Raw genomic sequence first — 23,491 nt, 5'->3', positions numbered from 1 at the left:
GAGCTCCCCGTTTCTGACGTCAGAACAATTTCAAATCTGGATCAGTCTGTTTCAGATCCGTTGCAGCCCCGTTTTTAGAGATTTGGGTATGGAGGAAAAGAGAGAGGGTTGTGTTTTCTGACACTTGGTGATATGACACCGGGGACACATATTCATGTATAAAAAACGTACAAAAGTGCATTTTGCATGATAGGTCCCCTTTAAACTTAAGTTTCACTGAGTGTATGTTTATCAGGTGTTTACAAGGGCAATGAACCAACATGTGCTGAGAAATGAAAGTATTTGCTCCATAAACCTGAAACACGTTTGTATTGACTCCACTCTGTCTTCCTCCCCAGACAACACCCCGCTGCGGTCCAGTCTGGTGGCCGAGGCCAATGTGGTGGAGCTGTTCAGAGAGGAGCCGGAGGAGGAGCTCGGCCTGCGCATCGTGGGGGGGAAGGACACGCCGCTGGGGAACATCGTCATCCAGGAGATAGTGCGGGACTCGCTGGCAGCTCGTGACGGCAGACTCGCACCGGGGGACCACATCCTAGAGGTGAGGGAGTCCAGGATACAAAGTTTAAATCTCCTCTTCATTATGGGATTTTAACATGGTGGCCTAGCATGACACGGATCACTTACACCATAACACCCTCGTGCGTTCCCATGGTATTGTAAACAAGGTGCCTCAATGCAGGGAAAGAAAAAGAAGATTTTCAAGGTAAACAAGTTTTGGCCCCATGGTTTAAGGCGTGGTTAATTACAGGGACAAACATGTCAGTGTAGCTTCACCTGGTTGTTGTTGTTGGTGGTGTCACTGATTGACTTTCAGTTTGAGAGGGTCGTGGTGAAGTTATCAAACTGAATATAATATAATATAATTGAATAAGTTGCGGTTACCTCTCTTACAACAATATCCTCCTCCTCCTCCTATTTCCTACCCCTGTTCTTCTGGAACACGGTACCGCTGTAAACCGAGATCGTGAACTCCTTTCTGGCCCTCTGCTTCAGGCTGTCCTCCAAAATGCTGCTTTCCCTCCAAAGACAACCAATTCCAAACCTGGATATGAAAACAAAAACCTGTCATTCAACACGCCGCCTCAGGATGTGAAATATTAGCTGCAGTTTTTTTTTAGCTTTGTGGAAAACTGGTGGATTTAAAGAGATACTGTGACTCAGTCTTTGCCTTTCCCGTTGAGTTGATGCATTGATTTCTCTAAAGACACATACAAAGGCTGTGAACAGAGGAGACCGATGATAACTTGTTTCTATCATTTTCCTGGTTCTTATTTTTCTGATAAAGGAAATACAGTTCAGATCTTAAAAACTGATATTAGAGGGCACGATAGGGAAGTTACTATTTATGACATTATTTATTAACATTATCAGGATAATGGTCAATATTCTCACATGAGTGAATTAGAAAAAGCACTATAGCTATTATGGTAGAGAAGTGAAAAGAAGAACCTTGTTTTAAATTACAGGAATTAAGAGAACAGACTAAAACAACGTTGCTATTTTTCTATTTATGTATCCTTTGTAGATAAACCTTGTTTTTTATTATCACCTTATATAGGATATATATATTATACCTATCTGTGATGCAGTACAAATATTTACATAATACATTTTTTGTTGAAAGAGTGATTCCAGAAAGCTTTAGTGCCACTTTAATCACTTTTTGCAGATTATTAGGATAATATCATAACACCTTGAGTTGCATTTCGTTTGGCCAAGATAATCATGGCATGAAATGTTCATACGGTCCCGTGCCTGGATGGCAGAACAAGTCACAGTTCCACCTTTTGTCTGACGTTAGCACAGTTCTCTTGAAGGAGAAGCAGCAGAATGAGTTAATCTGTCTTTCCGCTCTACGGATAATGTCTCGTAACTTTCTATAGTGGCAGCCTCCACGTACAGCGCGTACTGAAATGTGTGTGTTGGCTGATGAGCCCTGACCCTTGTTTCCTCTCTCTCTGTGGTGTCTTCAGGTGAATGACGTCAGTCTGGCCTCAGTCCCTCACTCCCGGGCCATCGCGGTGCTGCGGCAGCCCTCCGTCCTCCGGCTCACTGTGATGCAGGAGAAAGGTTTCAAAACACGGGATCCGCGGTCGGATCACCTCCCTTCCTCTGGCCCCGCCCCCAGTGCCTCCCAACCCTCTCACAGTCCCCATGGCAACGCTAACTCCAATCACAACCCCGGCTCCGTCCTGCAGGTGACGCTCGTGAAGAGTCAGCGCAGCGAACCGCTCGGCATCAAACTCATCCGCAAGTCTGACGAGAGCGGGGTCTTCATCCTGGACCTGCTGTCCGGGGGTCTCGCAGCCAAAGACGGGAAACTGAGGAACAACGACAAAGTGCTCGCTATCAACGGACACGACCTGAGGCACGGCACGCCTGAGAGCGCTGCCCAGATCATACAGGTGGGTTATACAGCCCCAGAGATAGGATCTGGTTGACTTCAGCCCATTTACTACAAAGACACACTACAATATCACTGACCGTTTTTTGAATGTGCCACAACTTTAAAGACTCCCAGGCTGAGTGGATTTCAGTATTTATTTAGTTATTGAGTTATAGTTTGAACTCCTTTCTGTCGCTACATTTCAGCAAGTACAGACCGCTTTTGGTTGAGCGGTTTTATATAAACCACAGTTTATACAAATGCACTGTTTTTAGTTTTTTATCAAATCAAGGCCCAGATAAAAAGATGACAATATGCAAACATGGACGCTCAGAAAAGGGATTCAAAGGGAAAAACATAAAAAAAAGTTGATGTTAGTTTAATTAAACATTTTTTTATTTTATCAAAGAAAGGCACATAAGAGCAAAATGACAACTTTATCACTGAACATTTTATTAATTAGAAAAAAGGGTATAAAATATTAACATTATTAAAAAATAAAATAAAGTGACACAAAAGTATTGCTAAAGTAAAGTGACCAGAAGTGATCACATTCTACCTAATAGTGTTGATTATGTATTTGCTTTGTCATTAATTGTTTTTTTTTATGTGTGCATTCAGGCGAGTGAGGTGCGTGTGAACTTTGTGGTGATGAGGCCTGCAGAGCCTCAGGAGGAGGGGGGGGGCAGCAGAGAGGGGCACAGCCGAGCAGCCAGGAGGGTCCCGGAGCCACAGTACTTCAGACGCCGCTCCACATACATAAAGGTATACAGAACATTTACACAACATAATGCTGCTTTTTATATACATTTTTTAAATATCTTTTTTAACAGTAAAATACTGATCGGCAACCGTTGATTACTGTGGTAGTCAACATGTCTAAGTGTCCTTACTCCTAAGGCAAGAAACTCAACCACACATTCCCCTGTTTAGGTGTTTAGGTGTTTAGGTGTTGGATAAAAACGTCGGCCAAATACCGCTTTATAATGTAATCTCGGCCCTTGCCAGCTGTTGGCCCCGGAACTTTATTTTCCACAACTTAGCACAATGTTTTTCTCTGTATTTTCCATACTTGTCATGTTTCAGTTCGCACAGTGTAGTTGTGATTGCTCCTCTGCCAGTCACACTCATGTGTGCCATACACTGTCAGTAGAAAGAATGGCAACCCCCCCCAGCCGAGGGGTGAGAAGCTTTGAGCGCAGACACCTGCGTCGGTGGAGGAGATGAAAGCGAGGGTCCTCCCTCTGTCCGGATCAAAAGGCCTCGGTGTGCTCCCTCTGCTGCGGGGCCACGCTCTTGTTGTTGTTTGGTTGTTTCTTTGGGCAGCAGAGGATCAAAGCTGGTAACAGTTAGCTTTCGCCTGCAGAGTCGAGCCTTTTCGTCTTGATGGGGGGGATGGGCTCCCTGCTGGGGGGAGGAAGAGCACCATCCTCCCCCCGGCTTCCCTTCTGATGGTTAACAGACTCCAGAGGGAAACTGGTTGAAGCTGTCACTTTCCACACATCTTACCCACTACGAGAGCCGAGTGTTGATCCTCACACGTCCCCTCGACCCTCACCTCTCAGCTCCTTCTCAAATGCTTCACATTTGTTTCTACGAGTGGTTTTGTGAGAGGAATCAATTAAGTCAAAGGGTCCCGGAAAGTGTGTGTGTGTGTGTGTGTGTGTGTGTGTGTGTGTGTGTGTGTGTGTGTGTGTGTGTGTGTGTGTGTTGTCATACAAATTAAGATAAAACCATAATTAGGACACATGGCATCCTAAACAAGGCCAGCATCACTAAAGAGACTCTATACGGTGATGTTGACCAATGTGGTATTCATTGCTTTGTATCTGTTGTTCTGTTGTTCCTGTAGGATCCTCCAGGAGGGTTTTCCAGCCAGGAGAAGACGGTGAGCATGAAGAAGGAGCCTCGGCTTTCCCTCGGCATCACCATCGCCGGGGGGAGGGACTGTCGGAGCCGTCTACCCGTTTACATCACCAGCGTGCAGCCGGTCGGCTGTCTTCACCGAGATGGCACCATCCAAAGAGGTGTGAATCTGACGTTTAATAAAACGTTTTAGTAAAAGCTTTAGGCCCAATTTTATCTGGGAATGTTATTAATCACGCCGAGCTCTCCATGCAGCTCTCCACTATATTCCGTTTTTTTACTCTTCAGAAGCTGGTAGAGGCAGATCTGTAGCATTTTGGTTTAAAAAAACAACTGAAACAAATGATTATCAAAATAGTTGCAAAATAATTTCCTGTCGGTCCGATAATCAATAAATTGATTCTAATGTTAATGTAAGAGGAAGTAGTCTTTGAAAAGAGTGGGGGGCCGTTCAGTCAGTTTAAACTTTGAAACAGAAAAGTAATTGTGTGGGAATATTTGAATAATGACACTGGACTCGGCATCAGCAGGAAACCGTTTATGGGAAACCATTTACAGTTCTGTTTGAAAATCCATCACAATGTGACGACTGACTGAATAGGAAAAGAGCAATTCTCTTTTCACTTACTTCTTTTCAGGGATACAATGTGGACACTTAAACGGAGAGGATGTGTGCTGAAACAGAGGCCTGACCCTCACTAGTTTAGGAGAGGTGCCCGCCTTAGAGAACGTCCAAATTAGGCTGTTTGAATGTGCTAATGCAGGCTTTTCTCTCTCTGTCAGCCCTCAGTATGCACTTAAACTGCATCTAGCTCTGTTGATATCCAGTCTTATCTATCTGGTTAAATTGACAGCCAAAAAGTTCTCCCTTGATTAAAATGTATCTTCTTTTGAACTAAAATGTCTCGATTTTCACCACATCACGTGTCTCCTCAGGCGACGTTCTGCTGAGCATTAACGGTGTGGATCTGACCCAGCTGACCTACAACGAGGCGGTCTCTGTGCTGAAGGCTCAGACTGCTCAGTCCCAGGTGGCCCTGCGCGTCATCCAGACCCTCTCCGAGAACCCCGACGAGGACAGTGAGGCGAACAAGGACGACATGGACACTATGGAAGACCCGCGAGACGACGCCCTCAACTGGACGCCGCTGTGGACTCGCTGGCTGGGATTACCGAGGTAGAGACTACTTTTTTTTATGCGGAACAAACATATTATGTTCCTTTTTTGGTGTAAAAGTTAACTCCAACTCTGCCCTTGTTGTTGCAGTCCCATGCACTGGTGCCGGGACATCGTCTTGCAGAAGACCAACAACGAGAGCTGGGGCTTCAGTATCGTCGGGGGTTACGAGGAGTGCCACGGCCAGCAGCCTTTCTTCATCAAAACCATCGTGCCTGGGACCCCTGCTCACTTCGACGGACGCCTCAAGTGAGTTCAGCTCAATATAACTGCTTCATGACTTGATAGTGTGGAGGTACCTTACATACCAAATAATCACAGATGTCATTTTAATGCTACAGAAGATACATACAGAAGCTGTGAGAAGTGTAAACCGAGCAGACTATCATCAAACCACAAAGATAGTATTTATAAACTCACATGCTCACTATTTATAGATTTGGTGGACTTAAAATAGAACAATTCATGTATAAATTTAAAAATAACATACTGTATCAAGACGTCTTTTTCAAATGACTTGTCAAAGAGGATTCATGCTTTACAAAAAGAGTCACAACACATGCAAAAAAAAAATGAAAAGGAAATGAAATTTGGTGATGCCGATAGTAGATTTAAAATAAAAAATGTGCAACATATATGAGGTATGAACACAGGTGTTTATATATGACTTTTAGCTTGGAACATTTGGGTGTATATAATAAACATACTGTTCATTGATTTAATGAGAATTATACAAAATAATGAATATTAAAAGGGGTAAGTGTAATAATGCTTCAGTCTATTCCTTTTCTGTCAGCATGAACTTGCTTTGGTTTGTGACTCTTTCAAAAGCAATGACTTATGATGTGTTTACGCTGCAAATGCCTGAACTAATGGAACATTACTGGTCTGCTGTTCCCTCCAGGTGCGGCGATGAGATCGTGGCGGTGAACGGCGCCACCACTGTGGGAATGAACAACTCCTCTCTCATCCCCATGCTGAAGCTGCAGAAGAACAAAGTCACTCTGACGGTGGTGTCCTGGCCCGGCAGCCTGGTGTAGAAACACACACACACACATACCTGACCATTCACTCTTTCCTCTCCGTCATCTCTTTATTGTTCCACACACACACACACACACACACACACACACACACACACACACACACACACACACACACACACACACACACACACGTGCACGCAGAGATCTTCGCCCTGCTCAGCTGCATTCTTGACTCACTGTCCCTTCAATATGTAACTCACTCATAGTTATGTAATGTGTGTGTGCTTAGGAACCATCGTGTGTACAATGGAGATGACTTTCAGTAGCGAGCTGAGTCCTCTCACACCGAGCAGATGATTGCACAAACTAGGTTTAGGGTGAGAAAGTGATGACAATCAGTGAATGATATGCTAAGGGCAAACTGGAACTTTGAACACCTTGTTGATCCTTTGCTGAATACTTTATCCATTTTGTTCCTTTCTTGTTAAATAATGTTATCATTACATGACTTCTTTCAAATAAGAAATGTCGTTTTTACGATATGAGTAGAGAGTCGTGAATTATAGGTAACTACACAAAACAAGATGGCTGCTGACTGTAAAGACTCATGCCAAAGACAGAAACAGTATCCTGTCCTGTAGCTTTTATAGATTGTATCAACCTTACTACAATGCTCCTTCAAATCGGGCAACAGAATGGGGAAACCCTGATGTAAATGTAAGTAAACTCAGTCAAAGTGACATTTAGGATTAAATAAACAGCTGCAACTAGGAAACAGAACTTTGGTTTTAACAGGGAGGGTGTTGTAAAGCCAAAGAAAAGACCTACAGTCAATTTGGTTTGACAGCTTATACAGATATACAGAGGCTCTTTAATCCAAATCAGTCATCAGTCAAATCCTACGCAGTCCTATATGTAAACAGAACCCTGAATACACCATTCAATCACAATGACATCGGTAGGAAATGGCTTGGGCCCAAGTTTATTTCCTGTTCGCAGTGGATATTAGCAAATTCTGAAACAGGAAATAAACATTCTTATTGTTTTAAAGCTGAGAGCTGGTCTATAGAAGCAAATCATTCTGTGCTGAATGTTTGGTCTAAAACAGTTTTAGTCTTGCAATGATATAAGACTGAATGGCATTGATAAGCGGGAGCCTTTTTAGACATTGAAAGACAAACCAGAATGTGAACCTGCCTTAATTTCCCACTGTACAAAAATGCATCATTATTTCCTCTCATTATAAACTGTAAATAGGAATTTCAAAGGAGAAAACGGCCTTGTGAGATACATCTGTTACCTCGTTTCTATTTTTATGTCAACACATTCCCAGTGGCCTTTCTTGTGTCTAAATTGAGACAAGACTTATTAAATAACTCAGAATATCGTTTCAGAATTTGTTTTTCAAGTCAGAGTGGCTGCGATATGAATATATATATGTATATAGAGTAGGAAATACATGTATTAGCCTGTACACAATTTCTTTATGTTCAATAAAATCATAACAAATCAGCTTTTGTTTTTCCGTTCATTCTGGCTTGTCATTGTGTGAAGGCTAAGCAGTCAACAGAACACTCAAGAATGTTGCAAAGGGCTGATGTTTGTGCCAATTCCATAATAGGTATGGAGATCAAAGTATATATTTTTATATTTGAATAAACTACAGCGTGAGTCAAAACGGTTTAAATCACAGACCCAGTCAGAAATGTCCAATAAATGTGCAGTCTGTTCATGGCTCAGTCTGACACCTAGTGGACACAAACTGACTTTTTAAACACGTGCAAAAAAAGAGACATTCGCTCTGCAGTCATTTAGTCAATTTAAAGATGATCAAACGTATTTTATAAAGTTTGCACTCCACTTGTAGTTAAAGAAAAACTGGATTACACAAGATATTGGTTGTTGAGAAAGACTGATGAGAATAATGTAGTGTCCGGTTTGTGAAACCTGCATGTGCAAACACAACATTTACAACCTCTCCTCCAATAAAAGTCACACACTCAATGTGCAAATCATTTGTTAAAAGTAAATGACCGGCGTTTAAAACTTCTGGTTGTAGGACCAATTTTATCAAACCTAAAACGTAAAGTGTGGTAAAAGTACACACTTTTCCTCTGAAAGGTAGATTAGTAGAAATAAAGCTGTCTTCACAAGTTTCTCATGTTATTGTTTGAATCCCTTTAAGATGTAGTTCAGATAAAACCCTTATTGAGTAACATATTAAACTGCTTGGCTGAATCTAGAAGTAGTGGTGGCAGCTCCAGACCTTTGGAGCAGTAGGGCAGTAAAACTTCTGTCCAAACAGGGAAAGGCTGTGAATGTGAAAACAAAAAAACAAAGGACCATAAAAGCATCCAGACTGAGGAGCTCGGGGGATGTGGAGAGATAAAGTGAAGACCCAGTCCAGTTTCCCCTGACCACTGAGGCCTAACGTTAGAAAGTAGCAGCGTGTTATTGTAACAACAGCATCCCTGAGTTTTATAAATGTGTCGGCTAATTGCAGACTGTCTTGTTAAAGTTAACGATTCCACACCTTGTTAAACATGACAAATAGTCACATTTCTGTGGCGGGGCAGCAAGCCTCGGTCCACAAGGATCTGTTTTTACAGAGATGATACATCGTTAATTCAGTAAGATGGCAACACACAACCAAATGGTTTCAAATGAAATAAGGAAGCAAAGAAAAGTCAAAATCAACAGTTTATTCTCTCTCTCCGTAGGGATTATGTCACCATGACAAACATTTACAGGAGCTGTAACGGGGACAATACTGGAAGGAGGGTTTTAAATGTCCTTTGTACAAGAGAACAGATTCCACCCCGTCTTCTCTGTGGTTCACCAACTACTCCAGAGGCACTCTAATACGACGCAATGCAGCAATCTGTCGACTAAGGTTCAGGAAAATAATACTAACACTGGACAGAAGGACTGAAACAAAGGAAACATCTGCTCGAAAGATGTCTTTCCCCACACATCGGGAGGAGCAAACACAGCACAGGGAAAAGTATAAAACTTTTTAAAAAATCATAAAAATTGAGTTTGATGAGTGGAAGAGCTAAGTTTAAATCATTTTCTTCCAACAGCGCTGCAATCATCTCCAGTTTCATTGGATGACAACTCGTTAAGTGTCATCTTTATTGGCAAAAAAACACATGGTAACATGCACTGCTGCNATATCAGGGGTTCCCAAAGTGTGAGGCGCGCCTCCCCTGGGGGGCGCCAGAGAGCTTCAAGGGAGGCGACTGTTTCTCTTCTTCTTCTTTTTGGCGGCTGCGCCTCCCTTGAAGCTCTCTGGCGCCCCCCAGGGGAGGCGCGCCTCACACTTTGGGAACCCCTGATATAGAACATTTCAGTCAAACTAGTCTAGCCAAATTCAATTCAAATGTACCGCCGCACGCAGCACGGACACAGAGCTGCTGCCCAGCCGCAGCACCGGAAATGGAACTGCCGGGAGAAAAACTGACTATCAGAGATCTAACGCAATCTTTGATAATATTTAGTCTCCTAATTTTTCGTCAACGAAAGTAAAGAGAAATTTTGGCAAAGTTTTTATTTAGTAAACTACATTTTCGTCTCGTCACTTTTCGTCAACGATATTGCGTGCTGATTTCGTTACAGTTATTGTTTCGTTTTAGTCATGGACAAAAAGGTCGTTGACGAACATATTTCGTCTGGTTTCGTGAACGAAATGAACACTAGTTCACACCATTACATTAAGGTTGTACCAATCTAACTGTGTAGTCCGTCAAATGTTAGTTGGGGAAAAGATTGCATTTAGGGGTTGTGGTTCGGGTAAACATACAGAAAATTAACATTTAATGCCAATATGAAAGGCAATAGTCTAAAAATACAGTATACATTCAATTTAACGGAAGTGGTATTCAGATTTAAATATTTCTACCATCTTACGGTAGGGATATGAACCAATTTAATTAACTTAACATAAGCAAAGTTAGCAAACATGTTGGCAAACAAAGGCTAAAGATATGAACTACAGATATATTGCACTACAGATCAAAACTTATTGACTCCTTAGAAGCTAAATGGACTCACCATTATCTGTGTTAACAAGATTTGCTGACAAAGAGGTAGGAAGCAAGTTGCTGAATCTGACACTACGCTTGTTGGATGCAGTTTCATCAATGGGGTTCATGTCAATTTATTAAGGCTTATTTCAGAGCAGAGAGACCGCCCATATTGATTTTGATGTGAGCAAGGCTGCTGTATATAAACACAACATTATTTAAAAGCATATTGTACATTACCATAAGGCCATTCTCACAGACAGCGTTTTTATTTCAAGTTGGATGTTTCTTTTAAACGCATTTATCTACCTGGCTAAGGTGCATGTTCATGGCAAATAATAAATCAGTCTTCCCTAAGCTCTAGGCAAAATGATGGAAGCACTCCTTTATCTAGCGTTTCAAACCATAACATGATACTTCACACGGGGACTTGTCTTGCAGACTTCCAGCTCGCCAAACAGCAGCTTTAAATAGCAGTCACACTGTCTCTCAAACAGACAAAGGTACCATGACTGGTAAAGCAAAGAGAGAATTCAAAGCAAAACGTCTTTCTGAGAAAAATACACTCTTTGGAAAGCAGTTAAGTGACCTTGACAGGAAATGCTGTGAAATTCACATCTCACCTTTTCTTTCAGCGATTAAAATCAGCTGACGGTTGGCACAGGCTAAAAAAGCAATAGGTAGAGAATTATTTTCACCGGAGAAGAGACTGTGAGTTCATGAGACTGTGTGTGTGAATGTGCAAATGCCTTTATGGACTGTAAGTAAGTGGCATTCCTCTTTATTTCCCAAATGGCCCGCTATTGTTGAAATAAATCAAAGCTCCCAGGTACAATCACACCATAACTTATTGTAAGTGTGTCCTCTGTTAGCAATGTAGGTGTGTGTGTGTGTGTGTGTGTGTGTGTGTGTGTGTGTGTGTGTGTGTGTGTGTGTGTGTGTGTGTGTGTGTGTGTGTGTCTTGTTTCACAGCATGTTGTACACTGGGAACACTTGTGATTTGTATGAATTAATTAAACAAACACTCCCACATGTAGGCCTATAACTTTTATTTGCATTGTGCTGGGTTGGTTGCATAACTTCTGTCACGTAGCCAAGACGGCGGGCGTTGAGGGTGAACAGTGTCAAGCTGTAAGTGTCCAAATATAACTACGTGAATGGACACGGCATCAGTTTCCAATTCTTCTTCTTGTCTGTCTTTTTAATGTCTTCCTGTGTGTGAGTGAGCAGCCGTGAATGTTTACCAAATCCATTTATCTCTCTGATCTGTACATGGTGTCACCCCAGGTCAGCAGGTGTCAACACCTCCACCGTTATAATTCAGCAGACAAAGACCCTCTCAGATAATAGATTGCCTTTTAGAGGTTGGAGCCCCGTGTGATTATATTCTCGGCAGAGCCAGATAATCACTGTGGTTGTCACTAACTCATTGGCAGTCATCAGGATGTGTGTGTATGTGTCATGCCTAATCTGAGAGCAATAGATAACCTGGGATTCTCATAGAAATGAATATCAGTGGTACTGCTCGCTATGATCGATTGATGGAACACAGTTTGTACACTTGTCAAGAAAACTTAGCCTTGAATGTTGTTGCTCGCTCCCCCTTTTGTTCTCCTTCTCCTAACTGCAAAAGGTGCACCTGATCTGCTCCTGGCTACGCCTCGGCTCAGGTGTTCCTCATCTCACCCAATCACCGTATAAAAGGAAAGAGAAGGAGAACACTGCTGCCGGTTAGTATAGCAGCCCTTAGCAATTGGTTCTATTTCCGGTTATTTCTTTGATTGGGTTTTTAGTACGGAGGACCTGGTAGCCCAGTTTTTGTAGTTTTCTTTTCTTAGTTTAGTTTAGGGGGGAGTTCTGGGTCCGACGGCCAATGGTGTGGCTGGTCCAGGCTTTCTCCATCTTTTGTTCTTTGTGGCCAGTCCTCCAGACTCGTACCCTTTTTAAAGGGGACCTATCATGCAAAATGCACTTTTGTACGTCTTTTATACATGAATATGTGTCCCCGGTGTTCCAGGGAACTCACCAAGTGTCAGAAAACACAACCCTCTCTCTTTTCCTCCATACCCAAATCTCTAAAAACGGGGCTGCAACGGATCTGATACAGACTGATCCAGATTTGAAATTGTTCTGACGTCAGAAGCGGGGAGCTCCGCCTATATGGGCAACTCTCCACCTACAGTATCAGGGGAATGAGAGGTTGCGTGGTATGGTAACAGCATGGTAACAGCATGGTAACAGCATGGTAACATGGTGCTCGTGCCTCGCCCCCCTCCTTTGCAGGGGGGCGTGGTCAGCTGCAGCTCATTTGCCACAGATTCAGCCCTTGCAAAAACAGGGCTAAAAAAGAGCAAATATAGCGAAATGAGGCATGGCTAAAATGCATGATCTGTTTGGTCTTTTGAAAAAAAAACTTCACAGACATGTTTTATATAGGTATTGCCCTACAATATATTATTCAAATATAGCATGATAGGTCCACTTTAAGTTAGTGTGATTCAAAAAAATATTCAATAAAACCCTCTTGTTTGTGTAAACTCCATCGGGTTTGGGGTCTTAAATATTATGTTGGTCACAACTTAAGCCACAACCGTTGTTTTAATGCTAACACTGTCCTACAAATGCTCTTTTTAATGACTCGAAACACTGTTTTTAGCATAGACAGCAACAAACTACAAACAAATACATTTTAAACAGCGAACCTAAAGAAAAGATTTGACAGCACTGTTTAAAAAGTGATTTCTAAAAGCTGGTCTTTAAGAGTGATACTGTGCCCCAAATAAAAAACTGTTTCTGATGCGGTTTAAAGTTTAAAGACTTGTTTTGTATCGACAGCACCCAAAGGGATGAAAGAGCTGAAAAATCCAATGTTGGCGCGTCCCATTTTCCCTGTCTGCTGTGCTAACTGTTAAATGACCCAGTGGAAGATATGAAGCTTCAGCATAGACCTCAATAACAACTTTACTGGGGAAAATACAATAAATAGCCAGTTTATGAAATACAACAGTCGGGCAGAGAAACTGATAGTCTTCAGAACTGTTGTAGAAACTATCCCTCTTTGAACATGTCATGATAATTGTGTCGGGAACCATCTGAATAGATTTGCTGAGATTGATTTAGAAACAACTAGAACTAAACTGAGCTCGTGGATCTGATGATTTAGAGAGGTGACAACTTACTTTACGACATAGCAGTTGGATGCTCGCAATATAAAAAGATTACCCATCTTCCAAGGCTTTAAGTAATGTGTTTGAATACAAACCACAGTGTTTCTGACCAATCAGGGTCCTGCTGGTAGCTGCAGGCTGGTTTTGGTGAAGTTAGGCCGTGAAAGACAGATGGTTCATCCAGTGGCGTCGCCTGGCCTGGGCGGTAGAAATTGCCGGGATTTGCGTTTTTACCCCCTTAATGTCTGACCAATGGTTGAACAGCATTTCCGTGCACATGACTTGTGTTTAAAGTTTATAGTCCGTTTGAGTTTTGCCGTGTGAACGCAAACCGAACCTTCTGAAAAATGAAACAATGTAACAAACTGTCTTCTGGTGAGCACCAGAAAACTGACTATTAGGTGTGAATGCACCAATGTTGCTCTCAAAGTGCACCAGATTGATGCTTTTACCTTCAATATTTAAAAAAAAATCTTCCCGGGGGAGTATGCCACCGGACCCCCCTAGAGGAGGTGAGGTCTGCCCCCCACTCATAGAAATATATAGCTGATTATCGAGCCTTCATTGTAACAGTCGCCGGTGTACTGTGTATGTGCATGTGGGGAGTGTTGCAGTAGAAAATTCCACTGAAGCCACCACTGTGGGCTAAGCCCCGAATGTTTTCAGGTCCAGGCAACGCCCCTGGGTTCATCCCATCACCTGTGCTGGCCCTTTTCCAAACTGTTTCCAATGACGGCATCTCAGATAGTTCTGTGTTACAAACCATCCGGCAATCAGCTCCACAGTCAGCATTAGTGTGCAGGATCTCATGTCACAATGCACCATGTGTTCAACTTGAATGAAGCTGNAGCAAATAGAGCGAAATGAGGCATGGCTAAAATGCATGATCTGTTTGGTATTTTGAAAAATAAACTTCACAGACATATTTTATATAGGTATGGCCCTACGATATATTATTCAAATATAGCATGATAGGTCCACTTTAAATATCAATGAGCTAACCATAATTCCTATCAGAAGTTAAAAAACTGTACTCAAAGATGGTCCAGTAGGGCAAGACATATGATAACTCAGGCAATCAGACACATGTTAAACAAATTACCAGGTTCATTTACTTCATGTGGAAGAGACTGTGAAATCATAATTTCAAAGTTGGTTTGGAAGTAAGTTATAGGAATATTCCGACATGTAATGTTACTTTGGGCTAAATTAAGTTGATCCTATCTTGCATGTTGCATTTGTTTATTCCATGCACAGAAAGAAAATGTTTGTATGGCTATTAGACACTTTTTTTTTTTTTAATCATTCAGCCCACTTGAATAGAAAAAGAAATTCTCCTTATCTAACTCCCAGCAAACAGAAAAATACGTTATCTACCAAACTATTGTAGTAGAACTCTACCAGTAGAGACACGCATAAAGTTACACAACTCTGTGACAACCAATAACAACTTTTTGTTCTTTTTACAGTACAGGGTGAACAGCAACATTAGACGGGAAACAGAGTGACGTCCGCTTGTTATAATCCAAACTAATAATTCAAACACACTGACAGGCACTGAGGACTTCAACCTTGTAATTGATCTCTGGAAACAAACACATCAGAAAGTAATTACAACTACAGCTGACTCCAGAGCAGTGCTACCAAACGAGTCCCACAAGCATTACAACAGGCATGAATTCAAGATGCTATGCTGTAAAAACATGTATTTAAGGCTTATACATATTGTTAAAAAGTGTAAGCTCATTGTGTGTCCCTTCTTAAGTGCATTAAACACTCATTTGATTAAAATGGAGATTATAATGACAACCATGCAAACTTCTCTGCGGACACAGACTATCAGTTGCCTGGCAACCATGTTTTTCGTGGAGTTTGGCCCCTGGTTCTGGCTCGCAGGCTGCTTTGAGGGTTTTTCCCGGTGATGAGACTGTCTGGTTATCACATCTGTGAGCTGATGATTCACCTGAGACAGACTTGGAATCAAACCCTCCAGGCTTAAAACCCTCACCAGATCCCGAATGTGTGTTTACACAACCTCCCAGCCCGAAGGGGGAGGGCACCAGGATTTGGGTTTTCTGCAATCCCCCCGAGCAAGGAAACTATTTCTGTTCAAACCAAAAGCTTATATGGAACATTATTAAGTGTCACAGCTTATGACCAGCATCCTATTACAAATCATTTCCATGGAAGTGTTTTTCTAGTGCCTTCTAGTTTGTGTGTGCTTAGGTAGAAAGAAAAGTCCCTGAACCTTTGATGTTACTTGAACAAGACAACTTATGGGATTACATTGCTGAAATAATGGTGTTTTGTTGTTAGTAAGATAAAATGATCCCATACCATCCTCACTTTCTTCATAGGCAGGATTGATGAGCCCTGGCTCAGGCTGATCTCTGGAGGGGTTTTGGGAAAGTGTTGCTGAATGTTTAGCGTCAGCAGACGACTCCCCGTCACTCTTACGTCCTTTTAGCTCGTTCCACGAGGGCCTCTTCCTCTTCTCTGCTTCCTCCCTCAGTCTTCTAAAAACAGGACATCTGGGGGAGACAGGCGCAAGGAGGAAACAAGTAAAGACAATGATATGGCTGATGATTGACCAGTGGTTTACTCTCTTCGAAACAACACAATCTTTATGATGATTTGAAGGGTATGTTCTTAAATGTTTGATGTTAACAAGAAGTGGTAGAATGGATTGAACACAGAGAAGAGAGAAAGATCATTATCAAAAGTGTTTTGAGATGACAAAAGACAGGACTATTTATGCACTGGGCTCAGAATAGAAGCACTATGCAGATGAGCAGCCGATTTTACTGCATTGCAGAGTGTCTGTGAGACAGGTTGAGTCTGATTAAGTCCGTCAGAGAGCTGGACTGAACTTTGTATCCTCATTGTTTGCACAGAGCAGCTGCAGCAGGACTATCTGCCTTCCGCAACTGACCACGTCATGGCTGACCACCAGGATGATAAGCACCACACTGGCCATGTGAAAAACAAGACGACTGACCTGCACTTTGCCTTGAGCTCCATAATTAGAAGTTTGTGTGTTCATAGAGGGACTGAGCTAACAGGAGCATTGAGAGGGGGAGACACAGCCTTTAAAAGGACATAAAGAGGAGAAACAAAACAGTGGGGACAGTTATTTTCTATTCCTGAGCAGTAGTAAGCATTCTTTAGGCATGACTTAGACTTGTTATACTTTGTGTGGGGATGCTAGTGCGCAGTAAATGTATTTGGGTTTAATAGGCCTTACAATAAAATGCATCAAGTCTAAGGAATAGTTTGACATGGATTTTATACCTCAATTGTTTACAGTTCAAACCAACAAGACATAAGTCTCAATAAGTGAACTTTGCAGGTAGGCAGGCAATCCAAACTAAGGTGCATGTTTCCCCCACGTTTTAGTCTGTATGCTAAGCTAAGCAGCTGTAGTTGTATGTAATACAACTCTAGATGGAATTAGGTCGTTTTCATATGATGAATTATTACTCTGTGCTCACTGTGTTGTTTACATGCCCACAGCCTTGCTCTATAATATATATTCTAAATGTAATATACAACTCTTCAGATGTAATCCCTGATACGCCTTGGCCTTCATTTGAACCTGTGCCTCAAATCCCTGCTTAAAGTCTCTCAAAGTGCTTCATGACATATTTATGAAATCCAGAACCAACTATACTGATGTATTATATACCCCTCTTATCCATGTATTACATTCATGGTGTATAAAAATATATATATTGTATTAAGCGAGTGTATTTTTCCCTTCTGCAGCATACAACACTATTGCTCATGGCAAGGTGACTATATTGCAGCAAATTGCAGCTATTACAAAGGTTACCGAAGGTTCAAAAGTAGTATTTACAAGCAGGATTACATTAAATAGTAGGGATGCTCATGACTGAATGAAAACCTTGTTGTGTTTGACAAAGACAGGGAACATATTCTTGTGTTTCCGTCTCGCACACTGTGACCATTGAATGAGACAGGTTAAGGCTTCATAATATCCAATAACACTGCTGTCTCGACCCCTCAGCGTCCCGCCCAGGGTCTTACCTGTTGTGCAGGTGTGGCTGCAGCTCGCAGCGCTGCATCTTCAGCTGACACTCTGCAGAGTGGGGACACATCACCGTCAGCTTGTCCAGCAGGTTCCTGACCAGCAGACTGGAGGGACGGCACTGATGTAACTGCAGCCGCTGGCGGTCCACGGGGCAGAAGTCCTGCTCCTTCAAGAAGTTACTCAGACAGTGAAAGCAGTATGTGTGGCCACAAGGGGTGTCCATAGGTCTGAGGAGGGGCTGCAGGCAGATGTGGCAAACCAGTTCATCGTCCACCTCGTCCTGATACTCATACAGGTGGCAGTCCGAGCCCTCGTGCAGCTGCCCGCACTCCTTACACACTCTCGCCCACGACAGACCTGCAGCGCTACTGCTGCCGGCTACTTTAGCTTCTGTTGTAGCCATTGGCGGTTAAGAAGATCTGTACCAAGCTCTCTGGAAATGTTGTGCGTCTCTTATCTCCTTAAAAACTGTCCGTTTCCAGTCATAAGCCTGCCTGTCCAGATATACAATCCATTCAAGCGTGATGATGATCCAGAGTTGACAATGTTATCTCCATGTCTTCATTTGGATTTTCTGTAGAGAGAGAAATACTGTCAAGTCTTTTGTAGAAGTTGGATTATTTTTACGTGACCCTGCAAGCTCCACAGGAAATGACAAATCCACAGAGCAGCAGCAATATGGCAGCAAGCCGCAGCTGCTTCCTCTCAGCTAGTTTCCTGAGGGACAAAAAGAATTCGCATTTCTTGTGCCCCACAGTGAAAATGGCTAAACTGTGTGAAATGAGGCAAGAGAAAACCAACTAAAGTCAAACCCCAGCTAATGGGAAGGAACAAAGGCATGGCACTACACGAGAGTAAGAATTCTGAATGAACTGGGCAGAAATGCTTCATCACTAATGACCCCTTGCACCCGATCGGCAGTGGTCTCCATCCCTTTGTGGAGCTCCTAATCTCCTTTAATTCTCTCATAAGGAGAGGGCTGATTAGGATCGCATTCTTTGGAGAAACTTTAAACCCAGCCCTCCACATAAGAACAAATGTATTAATTAAAAAACTAATTATAACCTCCACCAAATACGTTAAAGTAGATCATATATAATCTACCCTGTATAATAAACTGCATCCTTTCAAACAGCATGATTTTAAAGGAAATTACATTTAAAGAGAAAATTTTTGTTCAACTGAAATAAGTAAGAAATAAGTAAGTAGTTTCACAGGCTTCCTTTATAAAGACATCATGGTATCTGAGAGAAGTGGCACAGAAAAGAACAAAACAGCATCAAATATAACCGGAAAACGCTTAAATGTATCCTAAAAACACAAAAAAGGAGTACAGAAAACTGTTCCCATGCACATTACCACATCTACATAAGAGAAAAACAAGCCACCACAATGAACTCACTACCTTTAGTTTCCAAGAGTACAGGCACAAAAAGGCTCCTTTATCTTCAGTGTTATTGCCTCAGAGCAACTCACCGAGCTGATATCTTCGTTGTCAAGCACCCAGTAGCCGCTGCACGCAAACACAAGACTCTACCCTCCCAGCTGCCTGAAGCCTGAATGAAACCAGAGCCCTGCCTCTCCAGCAGCACACCGTCTGAGTAATGTCTGTGTGTATGAGTGTGTGTGCTTGCCTGTGTGTGTCACCGCATATCTGTGTGCATGAGTATGGATGTGTGTGAGCTCCGGCTGCACCGCTGTAAGGAATGCAGAGGGGAATTGGTGTAACTAGGCAGAGTGAGAGGAGAGTGTTCCTTCGTGTGTGTGTGTGTGTGTGTGTGTGTGTGTGTGTGTGTGTGTGTGTGTGTGTGTGTGTGTGTGTGTGTGTGTGTGTGTGTGTGTGTGTGTGTGGCTCAGACTGCTGATGTTGCACTATTCCAGGTGAAGTACTCTCAATAGCTGACTGACTGATGGCCAACACACGGGATCCATTACTAATATTTGTGCGCACACTTTTCCACATGCACGCACTCTGGCTGAGGTGACACTGGCCTTCTTTCTCTCTTTGTCTTCACTTTGCATAAGTGATACCTCGTCCTGTAACCGATAGGGGTCATGGATCCTGTAGCAATGAGAAGGAAGCGCAGTACGAACCAGGCTGTTCTCCAATTATTTTGACACCACAAGACAGGGCGGCACGCTATGTGGAAAATATGCAAAAACTTTATTGAATATCGCGAAAAAGGATATAATTTGCGAAAAGAAAAAAAACTGATATTAAAATGTATTCAGTTCTGCCTTTTTGCTGCTTTCAGTTGACAACTCAAATACAACAAAGTGCCTGTTTATTTAAAAAAGTAAGGAGATTATGTCCATAATAGTTAACTGAACAAATTGAACATTGAATCTAACACAAAAAACATTTCTAAATGAATGATAACTGCACTTTAAAGAGCAGTTTTACACTTTACTCTCTCTTTACTCACTTTCAACTATATTTAAAAAAAAACTTAGTGCAGTATTTGTGTTTATCGCGCATGCTGATATTGCGTTGTTTTGCGCGAAAAAAAACGATATATATATTGCAGCCTTTGTTCAAGAATGTGAAAAAAGTGATAAAAATACATCTAATCCACTAACCCCTCGCCCCCCATCCACCTAGCTTAGCACATTTTACTTTTGTTGATATTTTTCTTCTTTACTTGTTTGTAAAGCACTTTGAGCACCAGGAAAAGCGCTATATAAATAACATGTATTATTTATTATTATTATTATTATTATTAATAATACACTTACATTAAACACACAATGCTGCAAATAGTCAAGCTTGTTCTCTTGTCAATAACACATTCCCATTTGTATATCTCTTCATACCTAAGGTGTATTAGTTGCTTTTGGATTAAGTGTCGTGCACATCTGGCCACAGAGAGCATCCAATGGGTTTCAGCGAGGTTGAGGCATGTCTTCATTAGAGCAGAGGTCATCTCCACAGGAAGACGTACAGCGACCCTGGAGATTACTGGTCCCCTCCTGCTCATTGTATCTGAAGGTGGCGGCCACTGAACCGTCTATCACTGTCCACTTATACATCACTGACACAGCAGTAAATATCACCGTGTTGCTCAAGGATACAGCATGACATCAATAGAAGGTGCCCGTCTCTCTTGAGATCCTGCATGTGAAACGGAGACTCTGTAAGGATTAGTCGATAATCTGATTAGTCGAATAATTGATTACTCCATTAACTATTAGCAGCACTTCAATGTGAGTTTGGCTGCTTTTCTTCATTTTGTATCAAAACAAAGTGAATATTTTGGAGTTTTGGACTGTTGGTCAGACACCTTAGACCCTGGCTGTGAATTTTCTAAATGTTTCGTAAATTAGACCGAATGATTAATTTAGAAAATCATTTACAGACAACTTGATCAATCAAGGAACTGTTGCAACTCTAAACTGAATATACTTGTGTTTTTGTGTGTCGTTTAGAGATACCAGGACATCTAATGAGCAAAGACATCACCTTAGGATGTTTGTTTATTATTTTTGACTAGACTGAACAAGTTACTGGTTAAAGAAACAAATTAATATGTTAGCAATAAAGAAAATAATAATTTCTCAACCCTAGAAGATTGTAAGTGGGTTCCAATCATCTACTATTTTCAATATAAAATCCTTTAGTCTTCAGTTTCTTTGAGAAAGTTTACATCAACATCTCCATTAATCAACGTCAACATCACAAGTATGTATACTTATACTAATCCTGCACTAGAGCTAGGACATTATTTCACAGAAATCCCACACTTAAACATTTGATACTACAGCTAAAGCCCATGTTTGTGGAGCTTAAAACACAAGACAGCTTTACAATAGACACGGTGAAAAATGTTTTTACAGGTTTAGAGCCAACCAAAGCACAGCCAGCCTTAACGAGGGACCTTATCCAAATCAAATGTCTTGTAATCATGTGACAGTGTAAGCTTTCGCGGGGGAAATGTCTGTTTCCCAACAGCGTCCTCCAGTCTCCCACAGGATTACCAGAGGTGGTGTTCCTTTAAAGCTGAGCCGAATCACTCGCTCTGATGGTCGGTGTGGGTGAGTCACATGGGCTGCCACACCCGCAGTGAACGCAGGTGAAGCCACGCTATAGACAAATAATTTCTCCATGAGTCCATGTGAAAGGAGGTGTGTCGCGTCTAACTGTGCCTTACAACTATGTCTGAGCACATGTAATGGAAAAAATAGATCTAAGAGTTGAATGACTCTTAATCCTCAATTAGGTATGACATAATGATGGAAAGATCCAACACGTCTGAGATTAAAAAGTTATACAATACTTATCATTAGAGTGTCTATCAGTAATATAATTATATACAATTGTTTCATGTGTTTAAGCTCTGTTTGAATATTATGTGACTGCTATGGCAACACCATGCAAAGCTTCCTGCTTTCAACACAATGACCAATATTTACATTGCATATCTGAAATAATCAACAAAACAAATCATCTGAGTGGCAATAAAAACATCGCTCACCAAATTGTTTCCCAATGCAACTTCGTTCCAGTTTTTTATATAACTGCCCCAGTTGTATTCTCAGCCTCATGCAGACCCACACGTGGTAACAGTGTCTCCCCGAGATGTCACACATGGAGGTTAAGCTTACGTTCACAGGGCGACTGAGCCTCCTACTGTACGACAGCCTGCCTGTACATACCAAACAAACACCACCCATGGCCTTAACTTATCATCAGCATCTGTGTTTCCTTTGTACTCAGCTTGAAGGGCAGAAGGTAACAGTTATTCCTCAACAAAAGCGCTCTGAACATTCGTCATTTAGCGTCATTCACTGGACCAACCAATGCAAACAGAAACAAGTGTTATTACTCAGCTGATGATTGAGTTAGCTCAAAATATAAATGGTCAAACCAGGCTGGATTGGACCTTGATGTACCAAACAGGACAAAAAGTGCATAGTGACCTTCACATTGTATTGCTTTTTTCCCACAACAACTCGTCTTTAAATCTAGCAACAGCTACTGCAGACATATCACATACACAATAATACTTTAAGTTAAACATTAATACTGTAACTTAATTGAAATATTACAAGAGGTGAAGTTGGTTTACCCTTGTTGAAATCTACTGTAAAGAAAATATTTTTGAACTGCGTTGCTGTACATAATCACTAAATATGGACAATATGAATTATCATACTATCCATAAAAAAATGGGCTATGTAAGATTGCAACATTATGGTTGTCAAGATAATTAGTTGTAACTCTTCCAAATACCAATGCATCTGATTTATAAAATATGTTGATATGCTGCTATACTACATATTGTATTGCTGTAATATCGTATTTAGTATTCTTCTATATGACTACATTATATTTCCATATTATACAGACAAAAAGTACTAACACTATTACAAAACCAACCACATAATATATCAGTCTGGCGTACACTGTTTTATGTTTACTAAATGTGCTGCTATCAATTGTATATATTATATTTATTATCTCCTAAATGTCCCATCTAGGGATCAATTTATCGGCTTATCAAATCATATTTGATTGACTGACATTTTGTATGTTAAATAATTAACAGTAGCTACTGCCATCAGATAACACTAGTGTTGTGTGTTAGGGTAAAAAGTAGGCTACAGTATTTCACTGACGTATAAATAAGATTTACATGGAGTGAGGTGCATACAAAAAGCCACTTCAGTAAATGAAGGTTGTGACTTTCCATCACTGATGGCGACGATACCCATTTCAAAATCCATTTACCACTTGATATATGAAAAGATGCTCAATAACAGCAACAAGGACATGTTCCCTCACTTTCCTGCCCTGCCTGATGTGTGCTGTCACTGGGACCATAAATAACTCACT

At 41.5% G+C, this 23,491-nt stretch overlaps 2 protein-coding genes across 2 annotated transcripts in view; one reads left to right on the top strand and one right to left on the bottom strand.

Annotated features, from left to right (window-relative positions):
- Positions 1-250: 250 nt before the first annotated feature.
- On the top strand, positions 251-7,927 carry LOC104958416 (ligand of Numb protein X 2-like). Its single transcript, XM_010786155.1, has 7 exons — positions 251-538; positions 1,974-2,405; positions 3,008-3,151; positions 4,239-4,413; positions 5,189-5,429; positions 5,520-5,678; positions 6,334-7,927. The coding sequence occupies exons 1-7, from the start codon at positions 251-253 to the stop codon at positions 6,467-6,469; spliced, it is 1,575 nt and encodes a 524-aa protein (XP_010784457.1). The 3' UTR covers positions 6,470-7,927.
- Positions 7,928-15,145: 7,218 nt separating this feature from the next.
- LOC104958415 (ligand of Numb protein X 2-like) overlaps positions 15,146-23,491 on the bottom strand; it is an 8,984-nt gene continuing 638 nt past the window's right edge. Inside the window, exons 2-4 of the mRNA XM_010786153.1 lie at positions 17,655-18,232; positions 15,945-16,138; positions 15,146-15,192 (exon numbers count right to left, since the gene is read on the bottom strand). Of these exons, the coding sequence (XP_010784455.1) occupies positions 15,146-15,192; positions 15,945-16,138; positions 17,655-18,061 (648 nt within the window). The 5' untranslated portion in view covers positions 18,062-18,232. The remainder of the gene's footprint in view (positions 15,193-15,944; positions 16,139-17,654; positions 18,233-23,491) is intronic.

The sequence above is a fragment of the Notothenia coriiceps genome, unplaced genomic scaffold (genome assembly GCF_000735185.1).
Source record: "Notothenia coriiceps isolate Sejong01 unplaced genomic scaffold, NC01 NC01_scaffold00028799, whole genome shotgun sequence".
Taxonomy (NCBI): Eukaryota; Metazoa; Chordata; class Actinopteri; order Perciformes; family Nototheniidae; genus Notothenia; species Notothenia coriiceps.
The sequence above is the reverse complement of the archived record's forward strand: the minus strand, read 5'-3'. Positions and strand labels throughout refer to the sequence as shown.